This window comes from Microchirus variegatus, assembly GCF_963457635.1.
Source record: "Microchirus variegatus genome assembly, chromosome: 21".
Lineage (NCBI taxonomy): Eukaryota > Metazoa > Chordata > Actinopteri > Pleuronectiformes > Soleidae > Microchirus > Microchirus variegatus.
This window is the reverse complement of record NC_139822.1, coordinates 9481819-9494600: the sequence shown is the minus strand read 5'-3', so window position 1 is coordinate 9494600 and position 12782 is coordinate 9481819. Positions and strand designations below refer to the sequence as shown.

Sequence of the window (12782 nt, the reverse complement as noted above, 5' to 3'; positions counted from 1 at the left end):
TCTGGAACCTGGTCTGAGTTATCGAGTTAAAGAGATCTCAGTAGTTAGTTAAACTGAGGTTTAACCTCAACTAGATTTAGGCTCGGTTAAAGGGAGGTTTAGCTTAAACTCGAGGCAGAGTCAGTTACACTTGGGTTTAACTTAAACTAGATTTAGACTCAATTAAACCGAGGTTTAATTTCAACACGAGGTAGAGTTAGTTAAGCTGAGGTTTAACTTAAACCAGATTTAGACTAAATTAAAATGAGTTTTAGCTTAAACTAGAGCTAGAGTTAGTTACACTTGGGTAAACTTAAACTCAATTTAGACTCAGTTAAACTGAGGTTTAGCTTAAACTAGAGCTAGAGTTAGTTACACTTGGGTTTAACTTAAACTCAATTTAGACTCAGTTAAAATCAGGTTTAGCTGAAACAAAAGGTATACAGTTAAACATTGAACGTAAACTAGAGTTATAATGGGGTTTTAGCTAAACCTGCCACAGATTTACCAGTCTTTATGCTAAGCTAAGCTAAGCTTTGACCCTTTTGTGTCTTTTTACTCGTTTAACATTGATCTTTTCTTCTTCTTTTGTGTCAGACTCTGACGAAGAGCTGGATGATAAACATGATCCAGAGAAAGGTTTGATTCAGCAGGTGACTTAACAGGTACGACGACAAAGACGATGGTGACGAAGACCGCTAACACACACACACGACTAACTCCGCCCCTCTGATTCTCCCCTCAGGACGCTGTCGTGGCCTCAGAATAAATAAATCCTGCCTTGCACATTGTGACATTTGTGTTTTGAGGCTTCAGATCCACGAGTGCACTTCAGGTTCTGCATGAACACAGAAATCTAAGAGAAGAAGAAGAAGAAGAAGAAGAAAAAAATGTCATGAAATCTGTTCTTTTCTGCACCTTTTTGAGCAAAAATTCATATTGATGATGAAAAACTGCACCTTATGTCTGACAGAGTAAAAGGGTTCGTTCTGTTATTGTTATTTTAAATGTTTTCTTTCTTTTTTTTAGTGTGGATTATGAGATACTGACACTGCGAGCAGCGCCCCCTTCAGACTGGGAGGCCTGCTCTGTCAGTGAAAAACAGATTTTTAGCCACTTAACAAAAGACTCACCTGATTAAAATCTACGACGTCTTTATCTCACTGTTAGACAGACTTTAACAACAGGAAACTGAAGTTTGTAAACTCACTCACTCTCCCACACCAAAGCCCATAGAGTAAACCAGTGATTTTAACATCACAGCACACAGGAGTTCACAGGAGTTGTTGATCCACTGCTGCCTCCATCACTAAGTTAAAACGTCTTATTTTGTAAAATTCGGCTTTTAAAATCCTTTATTTTGATTTACTCCAGTGACACAAAGTGACCACACAAGGCAGCAGAGGACCAGCAGCTCCCGCGTCCCTGTGAGCTAAAATCACTGGTTTTCTCTATGGGCTTTGGTGTGGGAGAGTGAGCGGTTTACAAACTTCAGTTTCCTGTTGTTAAAGTCAGTCTAAAGGTGAAGGACACGTGAACACGTTCTTAAAAACGTCGTAGACTTAAAATGTCATAGGTTTTCTGACACAGGTCTGAAGTAAAGTGGTGAAAATCGGCATTGTTGCTCCATATTTCAGGCTTATTCTTTAAAACAAACAAGCTAATCAACCGTTTCCTCCTCTCCGGGTCAACGTCAATGTCGTATAATTGTTGTTTACTTTGAATTTCCACGTGCTCGGATGCTCGGATGTAAAGCAACGTAAGCTCGTTTCATAGACTCCACGTGGGGGGAAAAAGGGGAAGGATTTTTACGTTTTATTTCTGTTCTGTGAGCCAGTATTGGGGAAAAAACGTCATAGTATTTACGGTTTCCTGCGTTTACGACATGTAAACGACAGAATCAAGATCATAAACAGGTTAAAGATACTGCAAACTGTCAACTTTTGGCGCTTGATGTGCAATGGGTAAAACAAAAATAATAATAATTGTGCATATCTTCATGCATGCCTTGTTTTTTTTTTATTATTAAGAAAAGCTTGTCTGGAAAATGGAATCATTAAAATGTGAAATTTGACTTGTTTTTCCTTTATTTATTTAATAATTTAACATATTAAAGTTCATGTTTTCATTTATTTTAACGCTCTATTTTGATTTTTACAAATTAAATTATAGTTCTTAAAGCACCTGGTTGGTTTGCATGAACACATTGAGTGCATCACTGCTCAATTATATGTGAGGGAAAAATATTATTAGACGTATTTGGAACAAAAACAATTATGTTTAAATGTCTCAAGTGCAATTTTATTTGTCGGAAGTCCGTAGGGAAATATATACAATGGTTAGACCTCACAGTGAAGTGGTTTACAAGTGATTTTACATCATTATTAGACTTTTTTTTTAATTATTACAAATATATATTTTTAATAATAATATTAATTATTATTATTATTGTTATTTTAATATTAATGATAGTAATAATATTTTTTATTATTTATGTAATAATATTAGTTATTATTTTATTATGATTAAAATAAAAATAAAAAATAAAAAATTTAGACTCATACTCGCACTTGTCGAACCTCGTTTTCTTTAATACTTAATAAAAATATATAGATGCAATATATATAATAATACAAAAAAAAATATATATATATATATATATTTTCAAGTGTTAGTTTCAGTTAGTAAATGTTTGAGTTGTGACCTGTTTTGCCTTCCATACATTCCCATAACAAAGTTTTTACCTGACACAAGATGGCGCCGGGTCCCGCAGTTGCCGCCGCGGTTTGAAGCTCCCTCCCTTCCTCCCTTCCTCCTCCTCCTTCTCCGCCGGAGGCTGACCTTCTCGTTTCCCCGCGATGACAGCTTCCTGCTGCGGGCTGGTGGAGACGGGCTGTCCGCCCTCACACAGCAGGATGTGCCCAGGAGGAGGCAGGGTCTTCGGAGTGTAGCTGCTCGGTATGCTGTGGGCTCGGCTGGCGGAGTGAATCTGACTTTATTTCTTTCCCAACAAGAGCGAATGTCGCAGGCGGAACGCGGTGAGTGAGTCGCCGGTGTCGGCGGCTGAGTGTTGCCGGAAGAAGTTGTTGTTTTTGTCGCTGGTGTTTGGTTGAAGCCGCCGCTGCCGCCGGAGAAGCCCGATACGTGTCACTTTGGAGATAACGTCACGACGGACTCCGTTCGGAAATCCGACATTTTAGTATTTCTCTACCCAATTACGACATGTTACATTTTGTAAACGATGTACCAACACTGTCATTGTATTAAATCAGTTGCGGGCTTTAATTCGGCGTAGATTAAACAACACCATAACGTACGCATTTTAGTCAAAAATCTACTTTTACTTTCGGTCGGTACACTTGTTGCCAATCGCGGTAGTTGAGGTAGGAAACTCCGGGGCCGCGGGTTGAGGCAAGTTTCAAAGTTGCATTACCACCGACAAACTTGCGTGTTTGTTTATCGATCGTATGCCGAATTAAAGAGGGGATTAAAACGTTTCATGACATGTGTTCACTTTAAACGTGCTCATTCCAGTTGTCCCAGAATTTAACGTCTTAATGTATTTGACAATTCTGTAAGGGAGTTTTGTTTCGGGTACTGCCCAGATCTGGAATGACAGTTCACCTCGCAGTGTGCGAGGGCACCGTGAAAACACCTTTGTTGACTCAAATATGTCTTTTATTTAGTTTAATAATGGTGGAATTTATCAGACGAACTCAAACACGTCGTGAACTCCTTTAAATTGTTGTAGAAATTAGTAAATTTAACATTTAATCGGCTTTTTCCAGTTGGCTAGCAAAGGTTTATTGGTGCTACTTAGCAGTGGAACACGGAGCATTATCTTTAAAACATGGACTTTTCTGCTTAAATATCCCTGTTATTCTCCTAATTATGACACTTTTGATAAGATTTATGATATAAATGTGGGACATATAAACCCTGGGTTTTAACTCTTGGCTTCTTAAAAAATACCACACATTTCTCAGCCCAGTGCATTAAAGATGGTATTTTTATGAGGCTCAGTTTTAACTCTTTGTCACCAGCTAAAGTCTAAAGTCTGATATCTTTATTTAACATATTATTGGCTATAATTATACATATATTTTAGTATAAGTGTTCGACATCAGAGCGTTAGACAACTAATGATTGTTATTATTTAGTTTCATCAATTAGCTGTTTTTGTCCTTAGCTAGCTAGTTAATCTCAGAATTTAAATTGATATTAAAGTTAGAATTCTGAGAATAAAGTCAGAATTCTGACTTTAATCTCAGAATTCTGACTTTATTCTCAGAATTCTAACTTTAATATCAATAATTCTGACTTTAATATCAATAATTATGACTTTAATCTTTGACTTTAATGAGATATAGGTCATAATTCTGACTTTAATCTCAGAATTCTGACCTTTATTTCTTACTTTCATAATTCTTAAATCTCATAATTCTGACTTTTCCCCTCAGTATTCTGACTTTTTTCAATTTTTTTCCTCAATTCTGACTTTAATCTCAGAAATCTGATTTTTCCCTTCATAATTCGGGTTTTTTGACCTCATAATTCTAACATTAATCTCATAATTCTGACTTAAATCTCAGAAATCAAAATTTTCCCTTCATAATTAATTTTTTCCTCATAATTCCTCATAATTTAATCTCATAATTCTGACTTTAATTTCATAATTCTAATTTTAATCTCAGAAGTCTGACTTTAATCTCAGAATTCTGACTTAAATCTCAGAAATCAAAATTTTCCCTTCATAATTATTTTTTTACTCATAATTCCTCATAATTTAATCTCATAATTCGGACTTTAATTTCATAATTCTAATTTTAATCTCAGAAGTCTGACTTTAATCTCAGAAGTCTGACTTTAATCTCAGAAATCAGATTTTTCCCTTCATATTTCAGATTTTTTTCCTCATAATTCTGACTTTAATCTCATACTTCTGACTTTCACATAATTTTTTTCTTGTGGCCTTAAAACTCTTCTACGTAAAAATGCTGAGAAACGAGGGAATATTCTAATTTTAAAGCTGTAGTGCGTCATTTTTTTGTTTTGTTGGGCAAAACTATCAGACCTAGCAGAGTTTGGGAGTTGTTATTTTTTTTGTATCGTACTACAGCGTAAAGTGTTACGTTACTTTACGACCTTAAACGTGAATTTAAAGCCACATTTGTACAACAACGATCTGATCTGTGCTGCATTTGTTTGTCTCCAGTGGGGAAATGAGTAACAGGATGGAGGGAACATCAGGACCGGGTGTCCGGGTGAACGGACCGGCGGTGCCGCCCAGCCCGGCGTCCTCCTCCACGGGCAGCTCGCCTCTGTCGCCTCAGGAGCTGCAGGAGGAGCCGCAGTCGTCTCTGGTGGACGTCTCTCAAATGTGGATTAAGTTCGCCAAGACCTTCGCCGTCATCTTGCCCATCTACGTCCTGGGATACTTTGAGTTCAGCTTCAGCTGGGTGCTGGTGGGCCTCGCCGCGCTCTTCTACTGGAGGAGGAACCACGGCGACAAGGACTACCGCATCAACCGAGCCCTCGAGTTCCTGCAGCACGAGGACAAGGCGGTGAAGCAGAACGTGGCCACGACGGAGCTGCCGCCGTGGGTGAGTCCACCTCCAGTGCTCCGCGCCGTGTCTTACCACAGATGCTCTCTCTCTCTTAAAGTGGTTCTTGCAGCGTCAGACACGGAGTATTGGAGCGTTCCATTTGTAGTTTCTGAGGTCGTGGGAACTCGGATTTACAACTCGGGGGAAACCCCAGCAAAGCAAACTCGGGATTCAGAGATCGCGATACGAACATGATACAATGGCGATATTTAAGTCACGATATTTAAGTCACGATACGATCACGATATTTAAGTCACGATAAGATCACGATATTTAGGTCACGATACTATCACAATATTTAAGATACGATACAATCACAATACGATCACGATATTTAAGTCACGATACGATCACGATATTTAAGTCACGATAAGATCACGATACTATAACAATATTTAAGTCATGATACAATACTATCACGATATTTAAGTCACGAAACGATCACAATACTATCACGATATTTAAGTCACGAAACGATCACGATACTATCACGATATTTAAGTCATGATACAATACTATCACGATATTTAAGTCACGATACGATCACGATATTTAAGTCACGATAAGATCACGATACTATAACAATATTTAAGTCATGATACAATACTATCACGATATTTAAGTCACGAAACGATCACAATACTATCACGATATTTAAGTCACGAAACGTTCACAATACGATCACGATATTTAAGTCACGATAAGATCACAATATTTAAGTTATGATACAATATTATCACAATACTATCACGATATTTAAGTCACGATACGATTGCGATACTATCACAATATTTAAGTCATGATACGATCACGATATTTAAGTCAAAACGATATTTAGGTCATGATAAAATACTATCACGATTTTTAAGTCACGATAAGATCACGATACAATAACAATATTTAATTCATGATACAATACTATCACGATATTTAAGTCACGAAACAATCACGATACTATCACGATATTTAAGATACGATACAATCACAATACGATCACAATATTTAGGTCACGATACGATCATGATACGATCAGGATATTTAAGTCACGATATGATCGCGATACTATCACGATATTTAAGTCAACAGATTTTAGCCACTTAGCTAAAGGCTAGCTGAATAAAATCTACGTCAGGTTAAGTCCTTAAAAAATATGTTTAAATAAGACCGTATAGAATCTGAAGTTTGTAAACCGCTCACACCAAACCCCATAGAGAAAACCATTGTATTAGCTCACAGGGACACAGGAGCTGCTGGTCTACTGCTGCCTCGTGTGGTCACTTTGTGTCACTGAGGTCAATCTGAATGAAGAATTTCGAAAGCCGAATTTAACAAAATAAGACGTTTGAACTTAGTGATGGAGGCAGCAGTGGATCGACAACTCCTGTTAGCTGCTATCATTAATTTAACACAAATTAACGATTTTCTCTATGGGGTTTGGTGTGTGGGGGGGAATGAGGAGTTTTCTTTCCCGACCTCCTGCATGTGAGGCATGAAAACTGCGTCGGAAAAAATTGTGTCTGGGCTTAAAAACACGTCTTTAAAGTAGAATTTGAAGTCGGTGACGGTGAGTCATGTTTTGTCTCAGTGGAGCTGGAGAAAATGAGTCGTCTGGTTTGAGACGTGGTCTCTTTGAGTTTTACGACCATTTCAGTCCTTTGAATAATTTACTTTGCTCTATGTGCATCGTTTTTGTGTGTGTGTGTGTGTGTGTGTGTGCGCGCCCACATACTGTAGCTGCCTGTCTGTCAAAAATCTGATTAGATGTTTTTGTGACGTCACGCTAGCTTTAAATAAGATTAGTTTTGAGGCGGGAGATGAACGCGAGAGTAAAGAAATATATGTATAAAAAAGTACTTATCGTGAGTATCGTAGCATCATTCTCCGAAAAACGCCTGTGGCGTTGACGACAAAAAGATAAGATTTTACCACTCGCAGTTATTAAAAAGGCCACGAAAAAAGGTAGATAAGGTTACGTTACTATTCTATCATGATACAATCGCAATATTTAAGTCACAATAAGATCACAATATTTAGGTCACTATATGATACTATCACGATATGATCACAATATTTTAAGTCACGTTACAATCACGATATTTTAAGTCACGATACGATCACAATATTTAAGTAATGATAAGATCACAATATTTAGGTCACTATATGATACTATCACGATATGATCGCAATATTTTAAGTCACGACACGATCACGATATTTAAGTCACGATAAGATCACGATATTTAAGTCACGATGCGATCACAATACGATCCCGATATTTAAGTAACGATATCTAAGTCACGATACAATCACAATATTTAAGTCGCGATACAATCACGATATTTAGGTCACGAGGTGACAATATCACAATATTTATAAGTCACAATACAACCCTATCACGATACGTTTGCGATATTTAAGTCGCGATACGATCGTGATATTTAAGTCACGATAAGATCACGATGTTTACGATGTGATCGCGACATTTAGGTCACTATATGATACTATCACGATACGATCACGATATTTTAAGTCACGATACGATCACGATATTTAAGTCGCGATACGATCACGATGTTTAAGTCACGATAAGATCACGATGTTTAAGTCACGATAAGATCACGATATTTAAGTCACGATACGATCACGATAATTTAAGTCACGATACGATCACTATATTTTAAGTCACGATACGATCACGATATTTAAGTCACGATACGATCACGATATTTAAGTCGCGATACGATCACGATATTTAAGTCGCGATACGATCACGATATTTAAGTCACGATACGATCACGATATTTAAGTCACGATACGATCACTATATTTTAAGTCACGATACGATCACGATATTTTAATGTGCTCTAAACGCAACAGGAAGGCCGCCATCTTGGATTGAACGCCGATTGATTTGGGAAGAATTATTGGAGGAAAAAAGGGAAATATTTGGTGTAATTGACACCAGACGACAGAGCTGCGAGAGACACAAGCCCCGCCCCCCCACACAAGCCCCGCCCCCTCACACATCATCCCATCAACCATGTCATTCACACACACACACACACAGCTGTTGTTCTCTGTTTCTCTGATTAAAGGGATTAAAACGCCGTGAAAAGGACGTCACAGGATCGACGTGATGTCGTCGTCCTGATCGTGAGCAGCCGTGACCTTTGACCTCTGTCCTTTATCTGTCCACCTCTGTCACTCTGACCTCAAGAGGTCAAACGTCGCTGATCAAAGGCTCAGTCAACGTTCTGCCACAATTAACTTCATCAACTCATAATCTCAAATTAGAGAGTAACCTCTGCTCTACTGTCCAGATTAAACCTGGGTTTAAACCCAAGTTTAAACTTTGGGATTAACCCTGGATTGTAAATTTTAGATTTTAAACTTTGGGATTGAACCTGGGATCAACATTTTTTTGGATTAGACCTGGATTTCAAACTTCGGGATCAAATCTGGGAACGTAGATTTACAATTTAGGGATTGAACTTCAATCCTCGGAACATAAATGTTAAACTTTGGGATTAACCCTTGATTTTAAACCTTGATCAAAACTGGAAAACTAACTGTTTTAAATTTCGGGACTAAATTTATGAACATAGATTTTAATCTTAATCTTCCTTTGGACGTCCAAATATTTGGGATTAAACCCCTGGAATATGACGTAATTTAACATAAAATTAACATAAATTAAGGAACTATGGAATTAGGAACATAGATACTTTAATGTTATTTTTTTTAACGCTAATCCACAAAATGCAACAACAACATTTTTTTTTACAGTGTCTCAGGTTGAAGTCATTGTTTGTTTTTTGTTGTAAAATTCAAATCCAGACTTGTAAAATCTCGCTCGGCGGTTTCAGAAAAACAATCGTGCCGTCAGAGAATCTCATTTACATGCAAACTAACCTGTGTGTGTGTGTGTGTGTGTGTGTGTGTGTGGGGATCGTGTTTCATGTCCCTGTATCAACACGTCAAACACACACACACACACACACACACACACACACAGCTCATACTTTAGATTCACTTTTGTTCCTGTGTAATCTGCAGGAAAACCAGATTATTTAAGAGTTGGGATTATTTAGACAACCAGATATTAGTCTGATACAGTTATTTTAATATGTGTTTTTTAAATAAAATGTATAATAATAGTAATAATAATAATAATAATAATTATTATTATTATTATTAATCAAGCAAAAGATCTTGTGATATTACGACTTTATTCTCCTAATATTACATTTTGGGTCTTTTTTTGTTGTTCCACCCTAATATTCTGTCGTGGGATTCAATTTATTGAGATTAATAATCTATTTGACGAGACAGATTAAATTATGATTATAACGACGGTCGTCAGAGAGTTTAACCCTCGCTTCAACCTTTGATTTCAAACGCAGAGACGTCTCTGATGTACACACGTGTGTGTGTGTGTGTGTGTGTGTGTGTGTGTGTGTGTGTGTGTGTGTGTGTGTGTGTGTGAGTGTGTGTGTGTGAGTGTGTGTGTGTGTGTGTGTGTTTCTCTGCGTCACAGTTCAACTATGCAACAGCTGTTTGGAAACACCTCCCCTCCCCTTTTCCAGCCGGCCACACCCCTCTATTGCTACAGAAAGCTGGATTGTGTGTGTGTGTGTGTGTGTGTGTGTGTGTGTGTGTGTGTGTGTGTGTGTGTGTGTGTGTGTGTTGTTCGGTGTGGAAACAGTGAATAATTCCTGCTGGATTATATCATATTACATTCAAACGGACAAATTAAAAGATGTCGCTGCCTGTGAATGAATAAAAGTCCTGACTCATAATGATCCTGCACTCATGAGGTTAATACATCTATAAATGTTAATAAATAATAATAATAATAATAATAATGTTGTTATTTATTACATTTTTTTATTGATATGGAGCTGAAAATGGGCGTGTGGGGCTTTAACTCCGCCTCCTTTCTTGTTGTTTTTCCAGGTCCATTATCCTGATGTGGAAAGAGTGGAGTGGCTGAATAAGGTCAGAGCGACACACACACACACACACACACACACACACACACACACACACACACACACACACACACACACACACATTTGCACAAAGCATTAATCAATTACTAAATAATTAGTCAAATTAGACAAAAACTAGATTTCCTGACGTCTTTATGAACTCGCTCCCTCACAAGCAAGGAGGTTCTGCCTCATCAGGACCAGGTTCCTCTCGCCTGTTAGCCTGTTAGCATGTTAGCCTGCACACACACACACACAGAGGGAGAGAAGCTGGAGAGTATAAATAGCGTCTGAATGTGGAGCGATGATAGACCCTGACCTAGAGCTGCTGCTGCTGCCGCTGCTGCTGCCGCCTACACACACACGCACACACACACACACACACACACACGCACGCACACACACGCACGCACACACAGTGTGTTCTCTGGACGATTATCACAGTCACAGTCGATGTCTACACACAAATAACTTCCTGTTTAAAGTGACTCATAAGGGTTGAATTAATTAATTGTGTCCTCCTCCTCTTCCTCCTCGTCCTCCTCCTCCTCCTCCTCCTCCTCCCCCCGTCCCACAGACAGTGAAGCAGATGTGGCCGTTCATCTGTCAGTTTGTGGACAAACTGTTCAGAGACACCATCGAGCCGGCGGTGCAGAGCGCTAACCCTTACCTCGGCTCCTTCTGCTTCAGCAAGATCGACATGGGCGACAAGGTCACCACCCATTCAATGTCAATACATGCATGTATATATATGCATGTATATATGTCAATTTTCCAACAGGGAACTGAAGTTTATAAACCACTCACTCTCCCACACCAAACCCCATAGAGAAAACCAGCGTTTTTAGCTCAGGGACACAGGAGCTGCTGGTCTACTGCTGCCTCGTGTGGCCACAATCACTGGTTTTCTCTATGAGGTTAGGTGCAGGATTTGTTGACTTATTGTCTTTTTCCTTTTTCAGCCTCTGAGAGTCAACGGGGTGAAAGTTTACACAGAGAACGTGGACAAGAGGCAGGTGATCATGGATCTGCAAATCAGGTACACGCTGCACTCGACCTCATATATATATATATATATATGTGTGTGTATAATATACTTATATTTATAGTTCATTTACAGCAAAGAAATAAAATATTTACATTGAATCAACAAAAATGACTCAAACTGATAAACTGTGTTTCCCGTCTTTCTTCTTCTTCTTCTTCTGCTGAAATGATATTCCGTCTTTGTGTTTTTGGTCAGTTTTGTCGGGAATACAGAGATCGACGTGGACATCAAGAAGTATTACTGCAGAGCCGGAATAAAGAGTATACAGGTGTGTACCGTCGTATTAAAACGTTTAAAAAAAACACACTTTACAGTTTATTCAAGTTGATCAATAATCACTGTAGTAATTTGTCATATTTTTGTGATTAATGTCACATAATTAAAGGTTTATTTTTGCCTCTGAGTAAAAAAATATATACAGTATATAAAAAAACACATTTTACACGTATATGTCTTTACATATATGTGTATATATGTATGTATATACATATGTGTGTGTGTATATATGTATGTATATACATATGTGTGTGTGTATGTATGTATGTATATACATATATGTGTGTAAATATATATGTATATACATATGTGTGTATATACATATGTGTGTATATACATATGTGTGTGTATATATGTATGTATATATTGATGTGTAAATATGTATGTATATACATATATGTGTGTAAATATGTATGTATATACATATATGTGTGTAAATATGTATGTATATACATATATGTGTGTAAATATGTATGTATATACATATATGTGTGTAAATATGTATGTATATACATATATGTGTGTAAATATGTATGTATATACATATGTGTGTTTGTAAATATGTATGTATATACATATATGTATGTATATATGTATGTATATACATATGTGTGCGTATATATGTATGTGTATATATGTACATATATGTGTGCGTATATATGTGTGTATATACATATATGTCTGTATATATATGTTACGTATATACATATGTGTGTATATGTATGTGTATGTATATACATATATGTCTGTATATAGGTACGTTTATACTTGTGTGTATACATGTATATATGTATTTGTATATACATATATATACATACACACATACGTATATATTTATACAAAAATATACAAACGTCTGTATATATATGTATATGTATATAC

The 12782-nt window shown here is 37.2% G+C and overlaps 2 protein-coding genes across 3 annotated transcripts in view; both read left to right on the top strand.

Moving 5' to 3' along the window:
• stard3nl (STARD3 N-terminal like) overlaps nucleotides 1-2047 on the top strand; it is a 5956-nt gene extending 3909 nt beyond the window's left edge. Inside the window, exons 8-9 of the mRNA XM_083907580.1 lie at nucleotides 577-644; nucleotides 725-2047. Of these exons, the coding sequence (XP_083763706.1) occupies nucleotides 577-641 (65 nt within the window). The 3' untranslated portion in view covers nucleotides 642-644; nucleotides 725-2047. The remainder of the gene's footprint in view (nucleotides 1-576; nucleotides 645-724) is intronic.
• An 848-nt stretch (nucleotides 2048-2895) lies between these two features.
• Nucleotides 2896-12782, top strand: part of esyt2a (extended synaptotagmin-like protein 2a) — a 31821-nt gene continuing 21934 nt past the window's right edge. For both annotated transcript variants that reach the window (XM_083907554.1, XM_083907553.1), the window contains exons 1-6: nucleotides 2896-3017; nucleotides 5195-5582; nucleotides 10542-10583; nucleotides 11154-11288; nucleotides 11539-11615; nucleotides 11820-11892. In XM_083907554.1, the coding sequence (XP_083763680.1) occupies nucleotides 5202-5582; nucleotides 10542-10583; nucleotides 11154-11288; nucleotides 11539-11615; nucleotides 11820-11892 (708 nt within the window). In that variant the 5' untranslated portion in view covers nucleotides 2896-3017; nucleotides 5195-5201. The remainder of the gene's footprint in view (nucleotides 3018-5194; nucleotides 5583-10541; nucleotides 10584-11153; nucleotides 11289-11538; nucleotides 11616-11819; nucleotides 11893-12782) is intronic.